This window comes from Rhinatrema bivittatum, chromosome 2, assembly GCF_901001135.1.
Source record: "Rhinatrema bivittatum chromosome 2, aRhiBiv1.1, whole genome shotgun sequence".
Lineage (NCBI taxonomy): Eukaryota > Metazoa > Chordata > Amphibia > Gymnophiona > Rhinatrematidae > Rhinatrema > Rhinatrema bivittatum.
Genome location: NC_042616.1, coordinates 714,932,824 through 714,959,669, shown reverse-complemented (window position 1 = coordinate 714,959,669; position 26,846 = coordinate 714,932,824). Strand labels below are relative to the sequence as shown.

The window sequence follows — 26,846 nt, the reverse complement described above, 5'->3', positions numbered from 1 at the left end:
GGCTGCAACTTTTAGGAATTCTCTTCCTGTTGACCTGCACTTGGTGCTATGCTCAAAAACATTTAAGAAGATGTTAAAAACTTATTTGTTTAATTCTACATTTAATCATGCCTGCCCTTATTTTTATTATTTTATCTGCTGTCTTATTTTTAACTTTTTGAAGAATTTTTTTAGCAATTTAGTATTTCTTGGTAATTTTTAGCATCTGGTTTTTTTAAATTTTTTTCTCTCATGTTTGTATTTTATATTATGAATGTATTAAGATGTAAACCACCCTGAGCTATAGCAGAGGGTGGTATAGAAATATTAATAAAAGAGAAAAAGATAAAAGATAAAAAAAACAAATAAAGAATGTAACAGCTCAATATCTCTCCTCAATAAAAATAAAACAAAATATTATTACAAGAGCATCACAACAGTTCAAGGCCTAGGATAGGGCTCCTATCCCCTGAGACTCAAACAAGTTCCTTATGCTTCTAAGTTCTTCTCACCTCAGTCATGTTTCAGTTCTTTAGAGCTAGCATCTTCAACCATCCTTCAGGTGAAATGGTTGAAGAAACTTTGCTGCTGGACAGGGAAAACCACTCTCAGAGGTTGCGTTCCACAAGGGTGGATTGTCTTATCAGGAGATGGGGCAATCCCCGGTGGGCCAGTCGCTCTGGTCACATAGTTTCCTCTCCTCAGTATTAGACTGCCTGGCACAGGGGCAGCAAATTAGAGCTAGCCCCTGGCCACTGCAGCCAAACAGGCCGATACAGTAAGGAGCGGTAGGAAGAGCTGCGTTAGTGCTGGGCACACCCGCGGTTGCCGCACGCACAGTCCGGCTCACCTACCGCTCGATACCGTATTGAAATGTCATGCAAATGCAAGCTGCGTCCAAGAAGCCGGATTTACGTGCGCAGGGCACTCACGCGCCAGTGCGCCTATTTTGCATAGGCCGCCTGCACGCGCAAAGCCCCGGGATGCGCGTAAGTCCCGGGGCTTGTTAAAATGGGCAGTCTGGGGGCATGTCTGCGGTCCGGGGGCATGTCCGGGGGACGTGTCTGTGGTCCGGGGCGGTCTGGGGGTGTGGCCGAGTGCCCCAACACAGCGGCCTGTGTCGGGGCCTGGCCAGCCGGTGCGCGCAAGTTACGCCTGCTGCTGGCAGGCGTAACTCCATCGAACAAGGTAGGGGGGGATTTAGGTAGGGCCCATGGGGGGTGGATTAGATAGGGGAAGGGAGGGAAAGGTGGGGGGGGACAAAAAAAAAGTTCCCTCCGAGGCTGCTCCGATTTCGAAGTGGCCTCGGAGGGAAAGGAGGCAGGCTGCGCGGCTCGGCGCGCGCAGGCTGCCGATTTTGCGCAGCCTTGCGCGCGCTGACCCCGAATTTTAAAAGATACGCACGTATCTTTTAAAATCCGGCATACTTTTGTTCGAGCCGGTTGCGCGAACAAAAGTACGCGCACGCGCTGTTTTTTAAAATGTACCCCTTTGTGTTTATCCCACGCCCTTTTGAATTCCATTACTGTTCTAAGTCTTTACTACTTATTCTGGGAGGGAATTCCATGTACTCACCCCAACCTTTCCGTGAAGAAATATTTCTGGACATTGCTCCTGAATCTACCCCCTCCAAGTTTCATAACATGAGCCCTAGTTCTACAACTTTCTTTCCACTGGAAAAGATTTGATTCCTGTGCATCATTAAATCTTTTCAGGTATTTAAAAGTCTATATCGTATCTCCCCTGTCTTTCTTCTCCTTTGGTCTCATCTCATATGACTTTTGATGCAGACCCCATACCATTCTGGGTGCCTTTCTCTGGACCGCTTCCATCCTACCTCTATCTTTTTTGAGATATGGTGTCCAGAGCTGAGAACACAGGTGAGGCCTCGCCAAAGACTGATTATCATCTCCTTTTTCCTGATGGTTATGCCTCTCTCTGTGCCTTATTCTTGGCAAATAAATAGCAGGCCTTAATTTAGGGCGCTAAGTTTTAGGATCCAACAGTTTGTGGGAATTTTCAGCTGAAAACTTGGGCTTCTTAAATTTGACTGAAAATAGGTACCTAACTTAGGGACCTACATTTAAGAACTTACCTTTTTTTGAATATCAGCCTCTTTGCTTATTGGCACTCAGTAAAAAGACAGATAGTTAATACCCAGGTCCTAGGAAGTTTTTTCTTCCCCTCTACAAAGCATCCTCCAGCTAAGAATGTGAAAGAAAGACTATGTGTTACCAGAAACTTAGCCCTGGTATTGAGTGTGTACCCTGTGACTCACTGAAGAGAACCCCAAGTATGGGGGTTACATATATCCAAGAGGAAAGAAGAGAGGGGGGAATATGATAGAGACATTGAAATACCCCAAGGGTATAAATCAAGCTCAAGAAGCAAATCTTTTTCAGAGTAAAGACTGCTTTAGAACAATAGGTCACAGTATGAGGTGCCAAAGCAATAGATACAGAAGTAACATCTGAAAATGTTTCTTCACAGAAAGTGTGGTGGATGATTCCCAGGGGTGGTGATGGAGCCAAACATTCAAAAAGTGCGGGATAAGTATAAAGGATCCCTAGAGGATAAGGAAGCACTGGTGATATTTGTGTAGAGCAATAGTTATAACCCAAAAGAGCAGTGGCATAAGACTTCCAAGAAGGCACTGGGGTAACTTGTATGGTGCTGTGATTACAACCCTAAACAACACTGGTGCAACAACACTGAGCTGCCAAGAAGTCTAGAGTAACCTGCATGGAGGGACCATGCAAGTCCGGATTTAAGATTATGGGGTCCACAGGTAGAGAATCAAAGGTGTGAGATTTTGCCTATGTAAATTATACAGCAGTAGAGGGAGTCCCAATTTTGTGTGCCTTCAGAATTTGACACTCAAGGCACATGCCTATGTTGCCTATGCTTAAATCCAGCCCTGGGACCATGCTTAAATGCAGAAGGGGGTCTAGGGTGTTGGTTTAAGCATTGATCTTATAAGAATCAAAGCTGAAGATGAGAAGGCTTGAGTTGGCCTATCATTGGAGGTGATGAAGGATAGCACTTTTAGTAGATTTGCAATGTTTGGGATGAATATGGAGGGTGGTAATGGGAAAAGTTTTGAGAGGTTAGGTAAAGTACAAAATGGGGTGTGCAGCTGGTGTTGGGTTGCATATAGCAATTTATATGTTCATCTACCCAAAATAGAAGAATCTGAATTGAGCAGACTGAATGGTCTTTATTGGCCATCAGCAGAAGCACAGAAACAGCACTCTGGGAGGCAGTCTGCAGGAGAGCTTATACAATTCCAACAGTTTGACAAGTTATATATAAATGGAGGTAACTTCAGGGACTCACTAAACACATGTAGATTCTTGCAGAATGATGTCAAGTTCAGGGAGGCCACTAATCTTGTACAATGTAGACAAAGTGACAACTGTACCCAGTGATAGGAAAATATGAGCTCTAATATAACTACAGAATGAATGTAAGAGCAGTCTCTTTATACCAATTTCAGCTGATACAAGGCACTTTTGAAACAGAATCAAGAACAGGACTGTTTCTAATTTATTCTACTGAGGCAGACAGAAGGAAACAAGACTGGAACATATCCAAAGGAATATATGTCTGAGAACATGTACCACTGCCTGTAGTATCTTGTTGAGTCATCTTACAATATGTTGTCAGTTCTATATTGTTTTATTTATTTTTTAAAGACAGATGGAAATAAATTGCCTTTTTAGAAATCAAAACAAACTAGGCCTGATTTACCTATTTTTTTCTCTATAGACACAGAATGGGAGTATCACATAATACCTCATTGTTAACCCTAACATCCACCAAGTCAACCCATGGCCACTTGATGGTCCCAACAAGCACTATGAACGGCTCACCTGTACCTATGCATATTCCCCTGTTCTGGTAACCTCCTACCCACCAACTTGGTTCCTGCTTGCCCTGGGCAATTATTCTGACCGGAAGTTATTTTCTGATGATTTCTGGACACCAGAAACTCAAAACAGCATGAGGTCACAGAGGTCATAGAAAGACATTCACAGATCACTTACTAATAATCTTGGCATCGTTTAGCAACTCACTTACCTAGGTCACTAATCAGTCAAAAACATAGTGCTAATAAATTAAAAAGTTTATTAGCAAAAAGGATTTACAGTGAATTTGAAAAAGTCTGAAAAGCTGCAAGCTATTAACAGGGAAAAAATAATTTTTACAATTAACACTAACTAGCACTCCCCTTAACCCCCCCCCCCCAAAAAAAAACCAACCCAACCTCAGGCCCACTCCCCCAACATGCTGACCTATATAGTTACAATGATGATTGTCTCTTGTTCCTTGTTTTTGCTCTCTTTTGTTACTACTTCTTGTTCACCTCTCAAACTTATTAGCTGTCCTAAATGTTAAGACACATTTACTAAATTTTTTAACATGTAATTTCCCTTCATATTTTCACTGTTCTCTGTAAACCGATTTGATGTGTAAATGAATGTCGGTATATAAAAATGTTAAATAAACAAACAAATAAATAAATCATTAACCTGTCTACCAACTTAAGCACTGCAGTTTTTCCCAGCAGTACAGGTTTTTCCCATGTTGTGCCTATGAATGCAATCTTTTCTGGCTAAGTCTCTGTCACTGTTTCTGATGGAATAAAGGATTATTTGTAATGGTCATAGGGAATACAGTGTATATTTAATATATGCATTTTTTAGTATCCTTTCTGTTAGGAAGTTCTAGGAGAGTGGTCCCATTTCTAAGAGGATTGTGTGCCCTTAGAACATGACACAACCCCAGAGAGCTCCAAGGCAGTACCGAGGCTGGCGAGATGTGTCCAAGCATGGGAGAAGACTGTAGACCAGATTCCTGCTGACTGCACAGCCTTGGTGAGACCAACCACGCAAGATTGGTCTCTGAGTGGTCCTCCGGCCACTCCAAGCCCTGGGTTATTGCAAAGGCAGCAGGCCAGGCAGGAGACAAGGGCAGATGAAGACTCTAGAACATGAAGACTCAGACGAAGAACTTGGAAGGACTCAGACAAGACTTGGAACTTGGAAGGACTCGGAACAAGGATTCAGGATTCAGATGAAAGTACTGGGTAAGAACTGCAACGCAGCTCGCCCTACACAGCTGCCCATGGCTGGTCACGGACCACGCTAAGAGCAAAGCAGACTCCAGGAGTAGAAGTAGAACTTGAGACTGGAAAATGTTGAAGATTCAGTAGAAGCCTGCACCGGTGCGTGCCCTACACAGCCTCCCATGGCTGGTCAAGGACCACGCTGGAGCGGAGCAGGTTCTGGCAGAGTCTTGGTCATGGATGGAAGCAGACACAAAGGAATCCGAGGGCCGGGACAAAATTCAGGACAGGGGACCAAGATGGAACTTGGCTTCAGGCAAGGATGACCCTCCTGAGGCTTGTGCTGAAGATGAGAAGAAGACCATGTACCACCAAGCGCCCTACACAGCCCATCCATGGGGTTGGTCACGGACCACAATGGTGGCATGCCAGGAAAGGTGGACAAGGAACCTGGGAACTGGTTGCAGAGATGAAGACATCAGGATCAAGACATCAGGAACATCAGGACTGGAACATGGAACATCAGAGACATCAGGACTGGATCATGGAACATCAGGGACATCAGGACTGGATCACGGAACATCAGGACTGGAACATGGAACATCAGGACATCAGCAGAAACCAAGAACGAACAACGAGGGACCCCACGAAGAACAAGGAATGCCAAGCTAGAGTGAAGACGAGAAGTCCTAGGGAGGACTAACCCCTTGCGAATGCAAGGACAGAGTGGAAGCAGGGCCTTTAAATAGGGCTGAAGATCAGAAGACGCCGAGGGAGGAGTCCAGGTGGGGCCCAGGGCATATCCGGCCATGAGCCCTTTAAATGAGGAGAGAAGATGCGGCCCTTCCCCTTAGGGGAAGCAGAAACTTGGACAGCAGCCATGCTGCCGCTGACGTCGACGCAGGAAGCTGGGCCGCAGGGCAGGCCCCGGCAGAGATTAGCGGCATCCTTGTCACCCAAGGAGGAGATGGAGGACGGCTCTAGCCGCAGACAAGACCGGCAGGTGCGGCCTTCAGGCCACAAAGATGAAGAAGGCGTCGGCGGCTCCTGCCGCGACTGAACAGGCTGAAGTCTGTGGCTCCCTGCCACAGTGAAGAGGATGTCAGGAGTTGGGCCGGTTGGCAGAAGAGTGAGATGAGAGGCCTCCCGTGGCTCCAGCCACGGGAGGAATCGTAACACTTTCATAATACCTAAAAGTTTGGCATGATTCTGAAAGTGATATTAATGTTTATATGTTATTTATTTATAAGGTTTTTATGCATATTCTAATTATTTTTTGTATTTATTTATGGATGCTTGTTACCCACCTAGAATGGAAGATATAGCAGGTTACACATTTTGTAAATAAATAGTAATACCATCACTATCTCTCACTAATAAAGTGAATTATACAACTAAAATCAGCTGCACCCTGGCAAGAGGGCTAATTGTACAATAACAATCAGGCCGATACAGTACAGTGCGCGCCGACGGAGCGCACTGTTAACCTGCCCTTGGGCACGCGTTTTCCCTTACCCCTTATTCAGTAAGGGGCGGAAAACGCGCGTCCAACCCGCGGCACCTAATAGGGCCATCAACATGCAAATGCATGTTGATGGCCCTATTAGGTATGCCCGCATGATACAGAAAGTAAAATGTGCAGCCAAGCCGCACATTTTACTTTAAGAAATTAGCGCCTACCCAAAGGTAGGGGCTAGTTTCTGCCGGCACCGGGAAAGTGCACAGAAAAGCAGTAAAAAAAGCAGTAAAAACTGCTTTTCTGTGCACCCTCCGACTTAATATCATGGCGATATTAATTCGGAGGTCCCAAAGGGTAAAAAAAGTTTTAAAAAAATGTAAAATGGGCCGGCGGCTGTTGGGCCGAAAACCGGACGCTCAATTTTGCCGGCGTCCGGGTTCTGAGCCCATGGCTATCAGCGGGCTCGAGAACCAACGCCGGCAAAATTGAGCTTCGGCTATCAAACCCGCTGACAGCCGCCGCTCCGGGTCAAAAGGAGGCGCTAGGGACGCGCTAGTGTCCCTAGTGCCTCCTTTTGCCCATTTCTACCGCACCACCTAATTTAAATACAGAATCGCGCGCACAGGCGAGTGGCCTGTGCGCCCGCTGGGAGAGCGGGCGTTCGTCCGCTCTCCCGCGGACTTTACTGAATCGGCCCGAATGAAAGCTATCATATTGGGTGACACTGGCACTGAATCTGTGGGGAACAACTTACTTCGACAAGTCTTCTTATCTGAATTAAGGATGAATCCTTGCCGGCACTGGCAGAAGTAGGAGTCACCTGTGTTAACACATTCATGTTGGCAGCCATGGGTGGGTAAAGCGCAATAGTCTACAACTAGAAACAGAAAGAAAAAATAGTTCACAAATCAATCAAATGTGAAATGAAGCACCTATTTAACTGAATAATCTGTCATACTTGAACTTATACTGGGAAATCAGAAATTTCCTGTGATTGAAAGATGCTCAAACTAATGTTGAACTGGGGACAAAAGTTGCAAACTGATAGATAAAAGCAAAAACAGGCTTCCTGCTATCGAAAAATCTAATGTAGCATATCTTACTTAGGATCCAATGTACTAAAGTGCGTTAATGCTAATGCATGAAATGCCGTAATGTGTGTTAACACACTTTAGTACATTTAGGGCCAGATTTTCAAAAGGTTATGCACGTAAATCTGGAGGATTACACGCATAACATGCTCTCTCTCTTACTTTTACACACAGGCTCTTAATCATACATACACATGATCTCTCTCACACACAAAGGATCTCAATCACACACACATACTCTTTCACACAAATAGGAGTCAGTGGCATTTTAAGCCCGGCTGGAGGACCTATTTCACTTGGGTAGGGGGAGCAGCTGGGTCAGCGGGGGACCGGGAAGCGTGGCGACACACCTGCGTGTTCTTGGCGACACACCAGTTGAGAACCGCTGATCTAGACCATTAACTCTTAAAGTCTTAAACATGAAAACGAGTATCATGAATTGACGCTGAGCCTTCACTGGAAGCCAGTGCAATGAGCGTAAAACAGATGAAAAAGAAGGCCATCTTGAGCAGCATGATATTATTCATGTTGCCTCAGTCTGGAAAATTTGCAGCCTATGAGTGAGTCTCTCAGAAAAGTCCATGCATAGGCTAGTACAATAGTTCAGATATGATGTAACCAAGCATAAGTCACAGTTTTAATAGATTTTAAGTCCAAAAATAGACATAAGTGCCTGACCAACCTCAACTTCCAGGAGGTTGCAAGGATGACCAGGGAGACAGAAGCTTCCAAATCAAGAATGGTGTCAAATTTCACCCTAAATTCCATACAGAAATGGCTGGGCTTAAAACAAATTAATCTATCTTTAATAGAATAGCCAAAAACCCAGGTGCCTGATCTCCAATCATCAAAATCTCAGCCTTCTTTGTGTTCAGTATCAAATTGTTTTTCATAATCAGTACCTTTGTCAGTCTTTCATTAAGCTGAGACAAGGCATTAGTTCTATCTTTACCCACTGGAAACACAATCTGTATATCATAGGTACCCTTTCAGGCCCAATTTATGGAGCAATCTTCCCAAAGGCTGCCTAAAAATATTGAATAATAGAAAAGGTAAAGGAGAACCTCGAGGAACCCCATAATTGACTGCCCCAGGGGGGCAGATAAAACACCCTTAACATTTAGCATAACTGATCTTCCCGTCAAAAAAGAAGAAATCCATTGCAGGACTAGGCCTCCAAGCCCTAAAGCTTACATCTATCTAATGGGACAGAATTATTAACTAGATGAAATGATGAAGTTAGGTTTAGGAAAGCCAACACAACTGAAGCTCCCTTGGTTACTCAATGAAGAATATCATTATTTATAACTGCTAAGAAAGTTTCTGTGCTGTGGCCAGCATTGAGATCTGCCTGACAGGGATCTAAATTTGTGTCTCTTCCAAAAAATCAGACAGCTGCTGTGTAACTACTCATTCAACTGGCTTAGATAAAAAAGGATTGCTAGCTACCGGACTAATGTGAACAATCCAAAACATCTAGACCAGGTTTTCTTTTCAAGAATGGCTTAATCAATTAGATTTAGGCCTGCTATTTGTGCTAAATTGGGCTGGATGGTACTGAATATTGTGCCAACTGACTAGATTTTTTATTCTTGTGAATCTAATATATTTATGTTTTTGTTCAGCTTTATTTTATATCACCTTGAACATTCATAGAAAGGCAACACATCAAATTTACTTAAATAAATGTGAAAGCCTGCCCTAGGAATGCCTCAAAACCGGTCCCTTTTTAATACCCAGATACATTTGAGAGGCTTGCAATCTTAACCTCACAAATGTAACCAGTTAGCAGGAGCCATACTTTTAACCCAGTAGATTTACTCAACTAAAATCCAATTTTAGCCAGGTACATTTTTTGAATATCAACCAATATTTTAATATACTGGCATTTTCATACAATAAAACTTTAGCAGAGTTGAAAATATCCAGCTACAATAGCCAAATTAGTTTACTTTGCTGACAACAAAGTAAAGAATGTTGGCAGTCACTAACCAGGGAATTGAACATTTCAGGAAGTTACTGCAACAGAGTCTTTGGTGCCCAGGGCTGAACCTAATCTAGATCCATTGTGACTGAAATCTGTTATCTCTGATGGACCCCTGTGGCATGTTTATAATTAATTGGTGATCTCAGTCCCTTCTGGACAGATGTTCATATCACAAACCACAGCTACAACTCATATTCAGATTGGTTAAGCCTAGGACTGAATAAACCAAATGCTAAACTGAATAGTCTGAATTACATTCCTCCTCTAAAGCTGATCCTTCTAGAAATGGAATAAGGCTTAGTCGTGGATGCCCATGTTGAAGGGGATGAGGAGGGTGGTGGTGGGGGTCATTTCTCCCCTCCCCAACCCTGGATTAATGACTGTTTGGTAACCGTTTCCCTAATTTGCTTTTCATACATGCCTATTTTTTTTTTTGTTATACCCTACCCCCTACATTTGTCCACCCCTTAAAAAATTCCTTGCAGATACCCATAGGTTTAGTACACATAATAAAACCAGATAGACATGTTTAAAAGGTCAGAATATGTTCTAACGATATGCCCTTGTTTTTACTACAGAAAAAGGGCCCAGAAGTGCTTCAAAATCGCATGAGTCAAAGGAAAATAACTTTTGATTAGTAACTTATGTTTACAATGATTAACGATGGCAGTAGTAATTAGGGGTGTGCATTCATTTGCAACGTATTGGCAATCCGCAACGTATAGGGCCAAATTCGTTGTATTCGTGGGGAAGCAAAACGTATCTTGAGTCCCACAAATACAACGAATCTTCACCGAAATATTCGGCTGTCTAAAGGAGCAAATTTAAACAAAACTCCCACCCTCCTGACCCCCCCCCCCAAGACTTGCCAAAACTCCCTGGTGGTCCAGCGGGGGTCCGGGAGCCATCTACTGCACTCACGCCGTCGGCTGTCGGTATTCAAAATGGCGCCGATAGCCCCTGTGACATAGTAAGGGTAAAGGCTATCGGCGCCATTTTGATTACCTGCAGCCGATGGCCCGAGTGCAGGAGATCGCTCCCGGACCCCCGCTGGACCACCAGGGACTTTTGGCAAGTCTTGGACCCTCACTTGGCAAAAGTCCCTGGTGGTCCAGCGGGGGTCCGGGAGCGATCTCCTGCACTCTGGCCGTCGGCTGTCGGTATTCAAAATGGCGCCGATAGCCCCTGTGACATAGTAAGGGCAAAGGCTATAGGCGCCATTTAGATTACCGGCAGCCGACGGCCTGAGTGCAGGAGATCACTCCCAGACCCCCGCTGGACCACCAGGTACTTTTGGCAAGTCTTGGGGGACCCTCCTGTCCACAAGATGGTGCTGGCCATCCATTGCTCCTACCATGTGACAGGGGCCGACCAATGGCACTGGTAGCCCCTGTGACATAGTAAGGTCAAAGGCTATCGGTGCCATTTTGAATACCGGCAGTCGACGGCGTGAGTACAGTAGATGGCTTCCGGACCCCCGCTGGACCACCAGGGAGTTTTGGTAAGTCTTGGGGGGGTCAGGAGGGTGGGGGGGGGGTTGTAGTTAATTAAGTTTTAGTTGGGAAATGAATAAGAATGGAACGCATGAATGGATCGGGGCCCCCCTTGCCGAATGCAACGTATCTGCCCCCCCCCCCTAATACGAATACCGAATGTAATGTATGCGGTCCCTCTGCACATCCCTAGTAGTAATTGCATTGATCAGAAATGCTGAATTTTTCATTGGAGACTCTGCATGTGCCACGTCAGATGAACCGAGCTGTTAAGATTAGTCTGTACAGTACTTACCAGTGCACTTCTTTCTATCTTCATCCAGCTCATAGCCTTCATAACACTGACAGACATAGGATCCTGGTGTGTTAACACATATCTGCTCACAGCCATGCTCCTCCACCGCACACAGGTCCTCAGCTGTAAATAGAAAGGAACTGGTTTAAGATCCTATAGTCCATGCTGTACAGGATTGTGTGTTGGCTCTCATACCCTTCACAGGATCACCATGAACATTTTACAAAGTTGTTGTACATGAACTTTTGAGATTGCCTTGTTCATTCTTCAGCTAATGCACAAAAACCTCTCTCTCATGCATGGCAGCCTGTTAATGCTTCAGTTCTCTCAAGGACCAATAATTTTACTAGAACATTGGACCATTAAAATACCTGCTGCATTAAACCTGGGAGCAAGATAACAAATTATACTTGGATACCCCAAATCTCCCAAGAACTGATGGGGTAGGGTCTGATTTGAAAGAATCAAGTTCTATACACTAAACCTTTTATTTTGTACTAGTAGTAAAAGCCTATCCAAGGATGAGGAAATACTGTGAAGTGTAGGAAGTGCATAATTGAGATATATGGTGAGTAGAGAGTACAGGCTGAGTTCAGGTGAACTGTGTGGGCGTAGAGAGGTGAATGGACAATTCATGGGGGGGGGGGCACAGCTGGAGAGAAAAACCAGAGAGAGAATTGGAGCGCAATATCCATATATGGTAATAGACAGTGGATTGGACAATACAGAGAGGGAGAGGGGTGGAGCTAGAGAGTGGGGCAGAGCTAGAGAGTACAGGGAGAGAAAGAATGGGAGCTCAGTTTCCAGACAGAGTGAGATGGGTGGATTTGGACAATTACAGCACTTTGCAGACCATCCCTAGTGAGTCCTTTCCTTCAGGTTAGTCTGGATTGGTCCAAAATCCCCTATACATTTAGGGTTTGCATGTTTGGGCTGTGTGTTTTTTTCAGTTCGGTGTGAAAGGGAAGGAAGACGTTTGTGGTGGGCCCTGTGAAGGCCTCACATCCTATGCAATAGAGACAGGGACTTTGTCTGGACCAGTGCCCCTACAGACATGGGAGGGACAGTCCCTAAGGAGGAGAAGAAAAGAGTTTTGGAGGAGTTTGGTCTTTTTTTTTTTTTTCTGAGTTTTTCAAACCTGTTCCTATTCAGAAGAGAAGTCCCGCCTTGCCTGGGAAAGGGCTGTCTCTCACCGCAGAGAGGAACAGTGGGTTAGTAGGGTCCTGCAATAGAAGAGAAGTTTTCCTTTTTGAAGAAAGTTTTTTTTTCATTTGTTTTGGGGTGGAATATTTTATCACTAAAATTCCTGCCCATCCAAGAAAGGGGAGGAGGATTTTGAACTGTCACTCGAAGTGGTTCCCCACCAGAAAAGGCACTTGGACTCAGAAAAACAGCACCTGAGAGACAAAAGCACATGGATGTTTTAATATGTGTATTACAATTGTCTGAAATTTATTTTTGTGAATTGGACTTTGAAAGATTTTCCCTTGGTTGCAGTAAAATCGGATTATTTGAACATCCATTTCAAGTGTCCTGCCTGTTTCTTCAGGGTCAAAGAAGTCTGAAAGCCACGACATCTAAGATTGAGTACATCTGCGACTGAAACTGAGGAAAGCTTGACAGACCATCTAAGAGTCCTCACTCCTGTGAGCCTATGACCCCAGGGGTTTATCCTCCTCCCTGCCAGGAGGACCCCAGCACCCCAGTGACCTGCTGAGAACTGTGGACTTTGAGTGGCAAAGAAGATCTGGGAAAGCCAGTGGCCCTGGCAACCGTTGTGTGCCACTGCATTCCAGGAGGTCCCCGGAGAAGGGGTTACACTTCATAGGCCCACTTAAAAATATTTTGGTCCCACACTCTTCCCCCATGTAGAGGGAATATGCACACTGGTAAAGGCTGAATTGGCCAATCTGATTTTTCTCTCCATTGTTTTCTATGTTGTAAATCTCTTTTACATAATTCTCAGTCTCATGACTCATTCTCATCCCTAAGCAAGATATTTTGAAACTTCCAATAGGCACAGTGGGATAACTCAGATAGTTAAGCGCATGATGGCCACTGAAATCTCTGAAATAAATGGAGCAGTTAAAAGGTGACTATCTTCCTATGAAGGTGCTGCCTTTACAATGGGGAAGTTGAAAGGTGTATATTACTATTCATAAAACATGCCAGATAAAACATTTGAACTGTAAGAAAATCTTGCTTAATTGTCTCTTCGAAACAAATTCAGAGAAGAAGATAATTCTTGAATGAGTTCTTACTGCTGCAGGTCTTCCGGTCCAAATTCAGAAGATATCCCTGCTTGCATTTGCACACGTAGGAGCCAGGAGTATTGATGCAGAAGTGATCACAGCCATGATGTACCAGAGCACACAGATGAGCAGCTGAAAGATAACATATAAACAAGCCAGTATCAGCCAAGATCATACATGTATAAATTGGTTCAAAACTTAACTTATTTATTCATAATTAGGGAACGCTTGGTTTCCCTAACAGGAGTGTATCAACCAGCTGGGGAGGTTTAGGCAGAAATTGGTGAAGAGAGGTTTGGGTTTTGCTCCCCCATGTGGGAGTTTCAGATGGTATGTTCTAGCTGTTTATCATCCCCAAGCACCATCTATCCTTGTAGATTTTGAATTAGACTTTCTTGCAGACAGGAGCTTGTTGCCTCCTGCTGTATAATTTTTCTCCTTACTTATCGGAAAGGAGTAAGGAATTTTTTCCCTTTTAGGGTCAACCTCCTGTATGACCTCATTCTTCTTGATTTTACTCTTTTAAGCCAATTTTGGAGAATTCCTTGTGAGAGCCTGGTCCCCCTTGAAGCAGTGGATTGGGATGTCTCTGTATTCAAGGATCATGAGGTAGGGAAGATTTGCAATGTGCTCTCTCTCTTTCAGAGGATAGACCTGACAGTGACCCGATGCAGAGGAGTTTAAATTATAATTTAACTATTTTTGGACTATCTCCTCTGTTGTGAGGCAAGGAAGTATTTCTACCCTTCCAGTCTCTTTCTTGATTTTCCCCTTTTAGGGTTCAAAGACATATTTTTTGTTCCACTGGGAACTGATGGCCCTTGGAACCTGGGTCTCAGTAACCAAAACTTTGGGAGCGTGGTGTCTTTCATCCTGAAAGAATCTGAAGAGTGGAGGAGTCCAGCTAGAAACAAGTATCCCTGCCAATGGCATAGAGGGAAGGAAACTAGAGGATCTAAAGTGGTAAGGAGTTTGAGATATTTGTTCTAAAAACTGAGCAGTTTATGGTATGGTTAAATTCTTGTGATCCTTGTTTACATTTTACTATGGGGATACTATGGTGCCTTTTATTAGATATCAGTATCTCAAAATGTTATCATGGTTTTTTCTTTACGATTTATCAGAAACTGACAGATCGTAATACTCTTCTGAATTATGCTGTTACGGGAACTGGCCACAGAGGCCCGCGGCCAGCTCCCTTTACTTACCAGCGTAAACCCCAGCTGACCGGACCCGGATGCCTCATGGCGGCTAGGAACCGCCTCAGGCGCACGCTGCCACATGCTCTCCTCTCTGGCTCTCCCATGCTGCCGCCATGACCCAACCAGGCCGCTGCCAGGACGCCATGCACCAACCAGACCGCGATCAGGCCCCGCGCTGGCCTCTCAGCTAAGCCCTGGGCTCCCAGGCACGCATGTGCACCACGTGACCCCGGGGGGGCCCGGACTCCTCCTCCTAGGCCTCAGGCTATTTAAGGCAAGGCCTGCTCCTCAGACCTTGCCTTGGCTACTCCTGGCTCCTGTTTGTTCCTGGAAGCTTCGTCTCTTGTTCCTGAGTTCCTGTTCTGCCTGACGCCACCTGCCAAGACCCTTGCCTGCCTGACTACAAGAAACGCCGCCTGCCAAGACCCTTGCCTGCCTGACTACAAGAAACGCCATCTGCCAAGACCCTAGCCTGCCAGACCACAATATATGCTGCCGTTCTTGACTCTTGCCTGTTACTACGCGTACACTATCCTTCAAGACTCTTGCCTGCCTACATAAGAACATAAGAACTTGCCATGCTGGGTCAGACCAAGGGTCCATCAAGCCCAGCATCCTGTTTCCAACAGAGGCTAAAACCAGGCCACAAGAACCTGGCAATTACCCAAACACTAAGAAGATCCCATGTTACTGGTGCAATTAATAGCAGTGGCTATTCCCTAAGTATAATTGATTAATAGCCATTAATGGATTTCTCCTCCAAGAACTTATCCAAACCTTTTTTGAACCCAGCCACACTAACTGCACTAACCACATCCTCTGGCAACAAATTCCAGAGCTTTATTGTGCGTTGAGTGAAAAAGAATTTTCTCCGATTAGTCTTAAATGTGCTACTTGCTAACTTCATGGAATGCCCCCTAGTACTTCTATTATTCGAAAGTGCACCAAGGGTCCATCAAGCCCAGCATCCTGTTTCCAACAGTGGCCAATCCAGGCCATAAGAACCTGGCAAGTACCCAAAAACTAAGTCTATTCCATGTTACCATTGCTAATGGCAGTGGCTATTCTCTAGTCTAAGGGGTAGATTTTTTTTAAAAAGTGCGTTCGCGTACTTTTGTTTGCGCACCAGGCCTCGGAGGGAACTCTCTTTCGCCCTCCCCTCACCTTCCCCTCCCTTCCTCTACCTAACCCACCCACCCAAAACTAAAAAGTCATGGGATAAGAACATAAGAACATAAGTATGGCATTTTCTTATGTTCTTATGTTCTTATCCCATGACTTTTTAGTTTTCGTTGAAGCCTCTCATGAGGGACTTTGTCAAACGCCTTCTGAAAATCCAAATACACTACATCTACCGGTTCACCTTTAGCCACATGTTTATTAACCCCTTCAAAAAAATGAAGCAGATTTGTTAGGCAAGACTTTCCTTGGGTAAATCCATGTTGACTGTGTCCCATTAAATCATGTCTTTCTATATGCTCTACGATTTTGATCTTGAGAATAGTTTCCACTATTTTTCCCGGCACTGAAGTCAGGCTCAGTGGTCTATAGTTACCCGGATCACCCCTGGAGCCTTTTTTAAATATTGGGGTTACATTGGCCACCCTCCAGTCTTCAGGTACAATGGATGATTTTAATGATAGGTTACAAATTTTAACTAATAGATCAGAAATTTCATTTTTGAGTTCCTTTAGTACCCTAGGATGCATACCATCCGGTCCAGGTGATTTGCTACTCTTTAGTTTGTCAATCTGGCCTACTTCATCTTCCAGGTTCACAGTGATTTTGTTCAGGTCATCTGACTCATCTCCCCTGAAAACCATCTCTGGAACTGGTATCTCCCCAACATCCTCATTAGTAAACACGGAGGCAAAGAATTAATTTAGTCTTTCTGCAATGGCCTTATCTTCCCTAAGAGCCCCTTTAACCCCTCTGTCATCTAATGATCCAACCGACTCCCTCACAGGTTTCTTACTTTGGATATATTTTAAAAAGTTTTTATTATGAGTTTTTGCCTCTATGGCCAACTTCATTTCAAATTCTCTCTTCGCCTGTCTTATCAATGTTTTACACTTACCTTGACAATGCTTATGTTTTATCCTATTTTCTTCAGATGGATCCTTCTTCCAATTTTTGAAGGATGTTTTTTTGGCTAAAATAGCCTCTTTCACCTCACCTTTTAACCATGATGGTAATCGTTTTGCCTTCCTTCCACCTTTCTTAATGCGCGTAATACATATGGACTGCGCCTCGACCAGTTCCCTTAGACCCCACGTAAGTCCAGCTGGCCCCGGAACTCGAGGGCTCAACCTGAGGGGACTGAGGGCTGTTATAGGTGAAGCCCCTGCAGGGTCTCAGGCATCACCGGCCTTGCCTGCCGACGGTGGACACCCGTGGGGCTCCTCCCCACTGGTTGAACCATGTCCCCGTTGGTCCAAGGATCCACGTTACTAACATATGCCAGTTGCTATCCGCAGCTTTTGAGGGATAGTATCCCATTTGGACAGTTTTTGTGTCTAAGGGCTTTGGAGATGCGTTTGAGATTTGTACAGAGGGGTTATCCCTTAAGGGTGATGAATCAAGCCATGAAGAGGGCATGCTGGAATAATACTGTACAGAAGGAGAGTCATCAGCAATTGACTTGTGTATTACCTTATTCTTCATCGATTTATGGAGTGGTTAAGAGTATAAGGAGACACTGGCATGTGTTACAATTGTATCCTGTATTTAAAGAGAAACCAATGATAGCATATCGCAGGGGTAAAAATATAAAAGATCAAGTGGTGCGATCCTTTTTTAAGGAGCGCACAATTTTTTCATCTGAGCAGGCAGGGTACTACCCTTGTAATTTGTGCTCTGTATGTGCATAATTGCATGCAAACATTGATTTACCCTTACAGAAATTGCGTGGGTATAAACTGAGGGTGAGAACGACATGTGCTTCCAGCAAACTTGTGTATGTGGTTTGGTGTCCGTGTCAGTTACCGTATTTAGGGAAAACAGTGAGGCAATTAAAAACACGTTTGATTGAACATAAGAGTGCTTTAAAGTGTAAGAAGGTGGAGCCATCTTTGGTACAGCATTGTTTATCCCATAATCATCAGTTTGAGGATTTATTTTGTAAAGTATTAGAAATGCTGCATTGTGACGCTAGGGGTGGTGATATAAATTTGCGGTTGCTGCAAAGTGAGCAACGATGGATCTTTAATTTGAGAACGGTCCATACTGAGGGACTAAATAAGGAAGTTGATTGGTCCGTATTCATGTAGGGTGGAGTTTGGTCCATCTGATTGGTAGGTTTAGAGGTGGGTGGTTCCTTTTAAAAATGCACTTCCATTTTTGCATTGATGAACGTTTGCTGCCATTTTTGAGCTGCGATGTGGAGCCGGGTTCGGCTGTGAATGACTTCAGGTCAGCAGAAATAGGCTGATCCCATCCTGGTTTTGCCCCACTGCATGCATGGATCTGTAGTTCTGATTACCCAACAGACTTCAGAACTGCAGGTCCATGGAGGACTAGCTCAGCCTGTTCCCAATGACCTGAACCAGCTGGTAAACCCACTTCATTTCTTCAATCAATATTTTTATTAAGTTCTGCCATACAGTAACAATGATAACAAATTACATGTTCATTAGTGTAATCTGCCTTCCTCATATGAAGCATTCTCAGAATTCAGATATGTAGAGCGCTTTACATTTTCTTTAAATGTGCCTCTCCCTCTCTCTCCCCTTACCTACATCCTGCCCATTTAATTCGCTTCACTCCCTCTTCTGCCTCACCTTTTCCCTCCCTGTTCAGTTCCTGTTGGTCCTCTCTTTTACCAGTCCTTAATGTACCCTTTCCCTCTCTATGTGTCAACCAAGGAAACAATAATTTAGGTTCCTACTCCTCTCCCATGCCTGTGCTTGCTGGCTGCTTCGTCCAATGCTTTGCTACCCACAGTGGCATTTATTTCTGTGCATGGTTGTAGTCTCAGTGGCACTTTTGCCATGTGTGTTTGTGACTAGAGATGTGCAAACCTTTTCTAAAAATTCATAAACTAGTTCAACAAACTTGTATGAAGTTTACAGGCTCATCAAATCAGTTTGGCAAATTTAAAAGGAATAAAATAATAATTTTGATATGAACCCTTTGAACTGCTGTATCTCCATAAAAATTTGAGCATAGTCACCCAATCAGAGGGGTCTGACGCTGGCAGAATTTGATGTTCATTCTTACATATCAATAAGTGTGCATCAAATCTGTCAAACTTTCCTCTGATTTGTTGGGGAAATGTCAATGAATTTCAATGAATTTCTCAAGTGAGTCTATAGAAAATCCATAAATTCCATCAAAATCAAACCAGGTTGAAATGCGCCTGGTTCAAGTTTGACTTCAAACTTTACATGCATTCTGAACTGTGGCACCATCAGTACTTCCCCACCCTGGAATTCTCATCTTGGTCATGGCCTAGCCCCTGTGGCACTTACTTATCAGGCAGGGCCCTGAACCTGTCATGCATGATCCTGGCTCCTGCCCTGGGTTGAAACTTACAGGTCTGTTTCACAGGCCTTGGAGGATATCTCCCTCTTTCCTGGAAGCAGATGCATGGAACAGAAATTTAAAAAATGCTGATCCTTATGGGAATAAATTAATTCATTTCTTGTAAGAAGAATCCTGTGAAGCCTCGGAAAGGGAAGCCTTCCTGCTTTAGCCTCTCTGCTGGCTCATCCCCCAAGAGGACCATATCTGGCAACTTTTGGGTTTTACTCACCCCATTGGCAGCTTGTGTGTAAATGCGGTGGTATGACCGCACCATCAAAAATAACTTTGGAAAAAGGAAGACCAAATCTGCCCTCCTTAGCAATGTGCCAAGAGCTCTTTCTCCTGCAGTGTGCCATTCAGGAGAGCTCATCGAGTTGTTTGTTCTGTGATGTGGAAGGGGGGCAGAGGGGGAAATGACAAGTGGACCACGTTGTTCCATTGGGCAATATGGTCATCCCTAGACAGAGACGCCAAGAAGCAACTTCCTTGGTCGAAACATTATGTAATCCTGGACTGAGGAGGTAGAGCTGAGGGGAAAGCTACAGAGAGGTGCTAGATGCTGCTGGTTGGGGAGAAGAATGGAATGGGGATGACCATGACAAAAATGCTTGTCACACCACCTATGTTTTGACTCACCCTGCCACTGACTTATTGAGAAAGAGGCACATTTGGACTGTTTATTTTGTAAGAAGCTAAATTAAAGAATTTTGCTGCAAATTAGACTTTGAGTATTTTTGGTTGCAGTGCATTTTTATTGAACACCCAACCAGAGTGTCCAGTGTTTTTCTTCATTGTCAAGGGTGCCCTCAAGAAAGGACATCCCAAGCATGAGTACTGTGACCCAGAAGAGATTCAAGGAGTTGAAAGACTGTGAGTGGGTCCCCTGAGGTTTATTATCCTCACTGCTGGAACAAACCCCAGCACCCTGGTGGCCTGGGCGACTGTGCTGGTATAAGTTGGAGAAGAGAGGAGAACTAGGAATAAGAATGCCCTGGTGGCAACCGTGTACCTCTACATTCCAGAAGGTCCCTGAAGAGGGGATTACACATAGAGGGTAACTGTAAAACAAGTAAGTGCACCCACATACACAAATATATGGATACACATGCTTGCTCATGTATTTTATATTGTGTGCACTATTGGGTAAAATACTCGTACATCTACCCAACAACATATTCACATATCTAAAAGATACGCAGCCATTTACCTGGTGAAGTCAAAATTTATCCAGATAAGTGGCATAAATCTGCTCTATGCCATAATCGTGCTCCTAATTTTAATCATTCACATGCGGAGATTTACAGTAACTCAAATAGTTTTCTCAGCAATTGTTGGCTTTTACATGAGTAATTCCTCATATTTTGTAAAATGTGCACGAGAAGGCAATTACCAATTTCATGAAATAGTTCACCAGTTTGTCTGGTCTATCTGCAGCTCAAAAACACTCTCCTGGCTCTTCAGCCTAGAGTCCCTTCATGTCACCCAGATCCCTCACCTAGTCATCTTTTCATTTTTAAGATGTTTATGATCACTTACACCTGATATTAAGCAGCAGTAAATAGTCACAAGTATGCACGTCACTTTGGCAGGTTTTAAAATAGCTACTTATGTGCATAACGTTTGACCCCATTCCAGAGCACCTCTAACACGCCCCCTTTTTATGCACATTTGGTTGCTCGTGCTTTTAAAATACGAGTCATGTGCGATTGGCCCATATACCCGCAAATATGGGACTTTTTACGCAAGCGACTCTTTTAAAATTCACCTCATAGTTTTTTTTGCATGCCACCAAATTTTGCTGAATAAAAGGCCTGTGTGTTTGCATATACTACACAGCAGTAGAATTCATTCTAGACTCAAATGACTAATTTTTTGATTGCCTTTCAAGTTAAGTCACAGAAAACTTTCCTTTATACTGGCACTTGTAATTATATGGATCCAGTCCTTGTGTTTTTTCTAACAAGTTCTCTATAATGATTTTAAAATTCAAATGTTAAAAACAGCAAGAAGTTCTACTCTCTTTTATAAACCCCTAGTTTTAAGCTGAGAAATATTTTCCTTACCGCATAGTTTATTCTGGAACACTGATGTCAGGGTTTCAATCTGGCTAAAATTAGCCACTAGAAAGACATGCTCATCATGTGGTTCGCTTCCGATAGACTTCAAGGTGTTTAAATCAACTTTTCCTACACCAATAGCAAAAATCAGGATGCCTGAATTCCGTGCTTTAGCTGCAATTTCAGCCACAGGATCCTGAGGTCTTCCATCTGTCACTATCATGGCAATTCTTGGTATGTTCTGGCTCAGCGGCCGAGCCCCCTCAGCCTCAGAAAATGCAATGTTCATCATGTACTGAATGGCGAGTCCGGTCATAGTGCCTGTAGCCAAGTGCATCATTCTTTTGACTGCTCTTTCCATATCTGATTTCCTTCTAAACGTCTTCAGAGAAAATTCATGTTTGACTGTACTTCCATACTGGAGAAGACCCACCCTAGTGAAGTCAGTGCCGATGTCCAGGAATTTCAAGATAGTTATGATGAATTCTTTCACTTTTCCAAAATCGTAGGGCTGCACACTGCGGGAGCTGTCAATGATGAAGACAAGGTCCAGAGGTTTCTTATCACAGGCATTCTCTAAAAGAAAAATGGTGGACAAAGTCAACAAACTATGCTAGAATTATTTATGTAACTTACAGTAGGATTATAAACAGTGATGTAGTAGATGTTAGCTGATAAAGTCATCTTGGGTCCACCCAATCTGCCTAGTTGGCCTTGCTTACTTTGTCACTGCCGGCAGGCACAGAAGGAGAGGCCATGAGCATGACTAGTATCACAACCCACTAACATGTATCAGTCTACTAACTCTGACTGGTGGGGTACTCGAGGCACTGCAACTACTTATTATTCCCAAACTCTCCCATCTCTGACTCACCTAGAAGCTTTCACAAAATTATAGAACCTACCACAAAGTAAAATCTGGTGTTAACATTTCCAGTACAATAGATACAAACCTATACATTTATAATAATTTATAAATTGATGTCTTCTTGAAGAAAATATCGAGCCACTGAATTGATGAGTAGTACCTTTGCAAAATAAACCTATACACAGCTTCTGATTGGCATCATTCTCACGTATGCATGAGTATAAACTGGACAAATTCATGACACTTTTACTAAGATTTGGTGACGAATGGATTAAAAAGAGGTTAATAAGTACAATGTTCTGGAGCCTTTAGGTGGTAGGGGGCTCTCTGTGTTCCCTGTTGCGTGAATATTGAGTGAGGAGGGGTTATTCTTAGGAATACAATATGCCTTTTGCCTCTTTAATTCATCTGACCTTGGAACTCAAATTGACAATGATTTATGTAGTAACACAAAACCCTGGAAAAAACACATTCAGCACCTATGCAGAAAATGTACTATGCCAAACCAGCACTAACAGATGGATACAGACAACTACAACCCATTGTTGCGCTTGGAGGTGGACCCTTGTCCTGGAGCAGTGGAGAACGGCTCCCTGGTAGGGACCAGGAGGCACCTGCCCCAGGGGGCGGAGCACAGGAAGAGACAGAGGCTAGTTTGAGCTTCACCACTGGAAGCCTGCAGTCCCCCCAGGTGGAGCCCGTAGGGACCCGGGCCGCTTGGACTTAGGTGGGCCTCCCAGGGTCTCCCGGAGAGGTAACAGAGAAGCATGACCACGAACAACAAGGGAGCGTGGTTGGACTCTAGGCTGTAGGTCTGGTGGAGCAAGGAAGACCAGAACAGCGTAGGCGATGACAAAGCAAGGAACAGAGCCAGAATCAGAGACGTGGTCAATGGCAGCCAAAGTCAGAATCCGAGGATCAGCTTGCGCGCGCAAGTTATAAAATAATGTGCACGCGCTGGGTAGCACGTACACATGTACACCCACACGCAACCTTTTAAAATCTACCCCATATATAAAAGTGGGCTGTTGTGTTTACACAACTCTCAGTTGAATGCACCATCTATCTATTGTCCTTGTATAATCATAGGTCCAAAAATTGTATTTTATGACATTTTCAGTATGCAGTTAAAATCTTGAAATAACTCATTCTCCATCATTGTCTCAACAACAGTTTCAAAATGCAGTTCTCATATCAAAAAGTTATGTAAGGAAATCTCACCTAACTTCAAGTTATTAGCCATATAAAGTTGCCAGCATACCCGACACACTCCGTGTTTTAGAAAGACTTTCTGCATCAGGGGAAGAACTCTTCATCCTGTCACATACTCTTAATATCAGCCAAAAACCCCAAATAAACAAGCAGATACAACTTATTTTACTACTATCTACCTTGTAAACTGAGTCTATTTATATCAATGCCTATTCAATAATTAAGTATTTATATCAATGCCAGATATTTCTGTTATTTTTGTTACTATTACTCTTGTTTTAATGTTTTAATTATGTATATTTTTCTGTAATCCACTATAAATTAAATGGATGCTATGCTGACAAAAAAAAAAAAAAAAAAAAAAAAAAAATCGCTTTTAAATAAATAAATAAATAAATAAATTAAAAAACATATTAAAGCCTATCCTATAATTATCTTATTTATAGTAATGTTTTATCATTATATAATTGTGTCATTGACATCTGTATGCTATTCATCCAGCATATTATGTATGTTATCTACACCACTGCTATTAATTATATACCAGCTCATCTGTCTGAAACAATCTCATGCTTTAATTGATTGTTATTATGATTATGAAAGTATACTGGGAAGCACTTAGCATGGAGTGGAGGAGGAGCCTAGTGGTTAGAGCAGTGGGTTATAAACCAGGGTTTGAATCCCATTGTTGCTTCTTGTGACTTTGGGCAAGTCACTTTATCCTCCATTGCCTCAGGTACAAACTTAGGGGGTTATTTACCAAAGCTTTATCGTGTCATGTGCGATATAATACAAATTACGGGGAGGGGAGGAGTCAGCCACGGCACCACTGCAGGCAGTAGCACAGCGAATAGTTTCACCTTTTACAGTGTCGCTATTCGCTGCGAAAGGCTACAGCTGGCCCCACTGCAGCAGGCGAAATCGCACTGTTACGGTGCAAACGGTTGTGGCCTTTCGCAGGCCCACCCCGCCCCCTTTTTCGCGGGATTGTACGCCCTCTGGGGATAGGGAAATACCTACAGTACCTGAATGTAATCCACTTTGAAGTGCTGAAAAAAGTGTGAAAAGCGGAATCTAAATCTAAATAAATAAATAGAAAAGTTGATAGGTGGTTTATAAATTTTAAATAAATGCATAAATCTGTCAGAGGCTAAGACCTAATGTACTATTCATATGCATTAACATCCTTAGACTCGGAGTAAGGCCATCCTATATAACTTGCCAATTTAGCTATACCAATTTTATTATTTAATTTCATGAATACCATTTATGAAAAAGATGTATCAAAGGCTTATAAAAGAAGGGGGACTATGTTGTTCTCATCCACCTGTGCTTAATACTGCCTTGGGTGAAAGTTTACTTTCACAAAGGAAATTAATAACTCATAATAAATAACGACATACATACATAAATAAATACATTTAATTTTAGTCTTGGCGCTAAGGAGCTCTCTAGTACTGTGGGAAGATTGTTGATGTAGATACTGGGGCTCAGGTTACATCCGTGTCTCACTTCTTGTTCCAGTTTCAAACTGTCTACATGTAGTTTATTTTTACCTAAGGGGCAGATTTTAAAACCTGCGCGTGGGCGCAGATTTGTTCGCGCAACCCGGCGCGAACAAATCTACGCCTGATTTTATAACATGTGCGCACAGCCGTGCGCACATGTTATAAAATCCAGGGTCGGCGCGGCGCAGCCTCGGAGGGAACGTTCCTTCCGCCCCCCCGCACCTTCCCCTCCCTTCCCCTTCCTAACCCGCCCCCCAGCCCTACCTAGAACCCCCCCTTACCTTTGTTGAAGAAGTTAGCCTGCTTCCCGGCAGGCATAACTTACGCGCACCGGCCAACGGCCGGCCCCTGATCCCGGGCACAGCGGCAAATGGCCGCTGTGCCTGGAGGCTCAGGCCACGCCCCACCACACCCCGCCATGCCCCGGACCGCCCATGCCCCGCCCCTTTTTGCAAGCCCCAGGACATATGCGCGTCCCGGGGCTTGCACATACCACGGAGCCTATGCAAAATAGGCTCGGTGCGCGCAGGGTGGTCTTTTAAGGGTTACGTGCGTAACTTACGTGCGTAACCCTTTTCAAACCTGCCCCTAAGGGTCTGCACCGTCATATTTTTGTTTTGGTTTGTTGAGTCCTTTTTTTTTTTTTTTTGCTTTGTTGTTTTCTCATTCACTTATGTCTATTTAAAATGAAAAATACAAATAAACAACATTTTAAAAAAAGAAATTAAAAAAATACAAAAAAACGCCAGATCTAAACAACACCAGAAAAAAATAAACAAACCAAACCCATTCCTGGACCTTCCCTGATCTCTTCCAATCCACTTACCTTCTCAATTGCTGAAATTCTCTTCATGGTCGTTCTTACCCTGCTGGTGAATCAATTGTAAATGGTGCCAAAAGACTGAGGCCAGGCCCATTGTTCATTTCTGCTGAACAAACCACTACATGTATTTTCTTGAATGGAAGAAATGAACAATGGCACTGACCTCAGTCTTCTGGTGCCATTTGCCACTGACTCACTAACTCGCAAGAGAAACCAGAGTTTGCTCCTACCCTGTGAAGAAATTTTCAAGCACCAAAGAGTGTAAGAGGGTCGGGAAGGGGGGGGGGGGGGAGGGAATCTACGGGAGACAGGGGGAGGGCCAGGAATGATTTTTTTTTTTCTGGCAGTGGCAGCCTTAGGGGTAGATTTTAAAAGAAGCACGCGCGGCCTACATGTGAGCGCGTTACCCGGTGCGCGCACATGTACGCCTGATTTTATAACTTGCACGCACAATTGTGCACCTTGCTCGCGCTGAGCCGCGCTGCCTTTCCCCGTTCCCTCCGAAATCGGAGCGGCCTGGAAGGGAACTTCCCTTCCCCCTAACCTGACCTTCCCACCTCTTCCCCTAACCTTTCCCCCCCCAGCCCTACTCTAACCCCCCCAAATTATTATCTTAACTTTTGCGCCTGCCTCTGAGCAGGTGCAAGTTGCGTGGTCCCGGGATTTATATGCGTCTCGGGGTTTTAGGCGTACTGCCGGGCCTTTTTAAAATAGGCCCGGCGCGTGTAACCTTTTTAAAATCTGGACCTTTGTTTTTAGAATGGAACAAATGAAATTTTGTTTGTTTTTGTTTTCTTTTTTAAACAAACCTGGAAATGTTGTTAAAATTTCCCATTTCATTTCAATGAATGTACATCCCTAATGAATACAAAGATTTAATTATAATTATTTAGAAAGCTTTTATATACCACCTCCCTGAACAAAGCCATTCAAAGCAGTGTACAATATTGCCATTTACGGCAAAAAAACATGAAAGCAGAATAAAACAGTACAAGAGGAGATGGCGGTAAGGTCCGAGAAATTATAAC

The 26,846-nt window shown here is 43.7% G+C and overlaps 1 protein-coding gene across 1 annotated transcript in view; it reads right to left on the bottom strand.

Moving 5' to 3' along the window:
* MATN2 (matrilin 2) overlaps positions 1–26,846 on the bottom strand; it is a 199,473-nt gene that overhangs the window by 119,629 nt on the left and 52,998 nt on the right. The window contains exons 3-6 of the mRNA XM_029591768.1: positions 21,414–21,983; positions 13,634–13,756; positions 11,373–11,495; positions 7,261–7,383 (exon numbers count right to left, since the gene is read on the bottom strand). Of these exons, the coding sequence (XP_029447628.1) occupies positions 7,261–7,383; positions 11,373–11,495; positions 13,634–13,756; positions 21,414–21,983 (939 nt within the window). The remainder of the gene's footprint in view (positions 1–7,260; positions 7,384–11,372; positions 11,496–13,633; positions 13,757–21,413; positions 21,984–26,846) is intronic.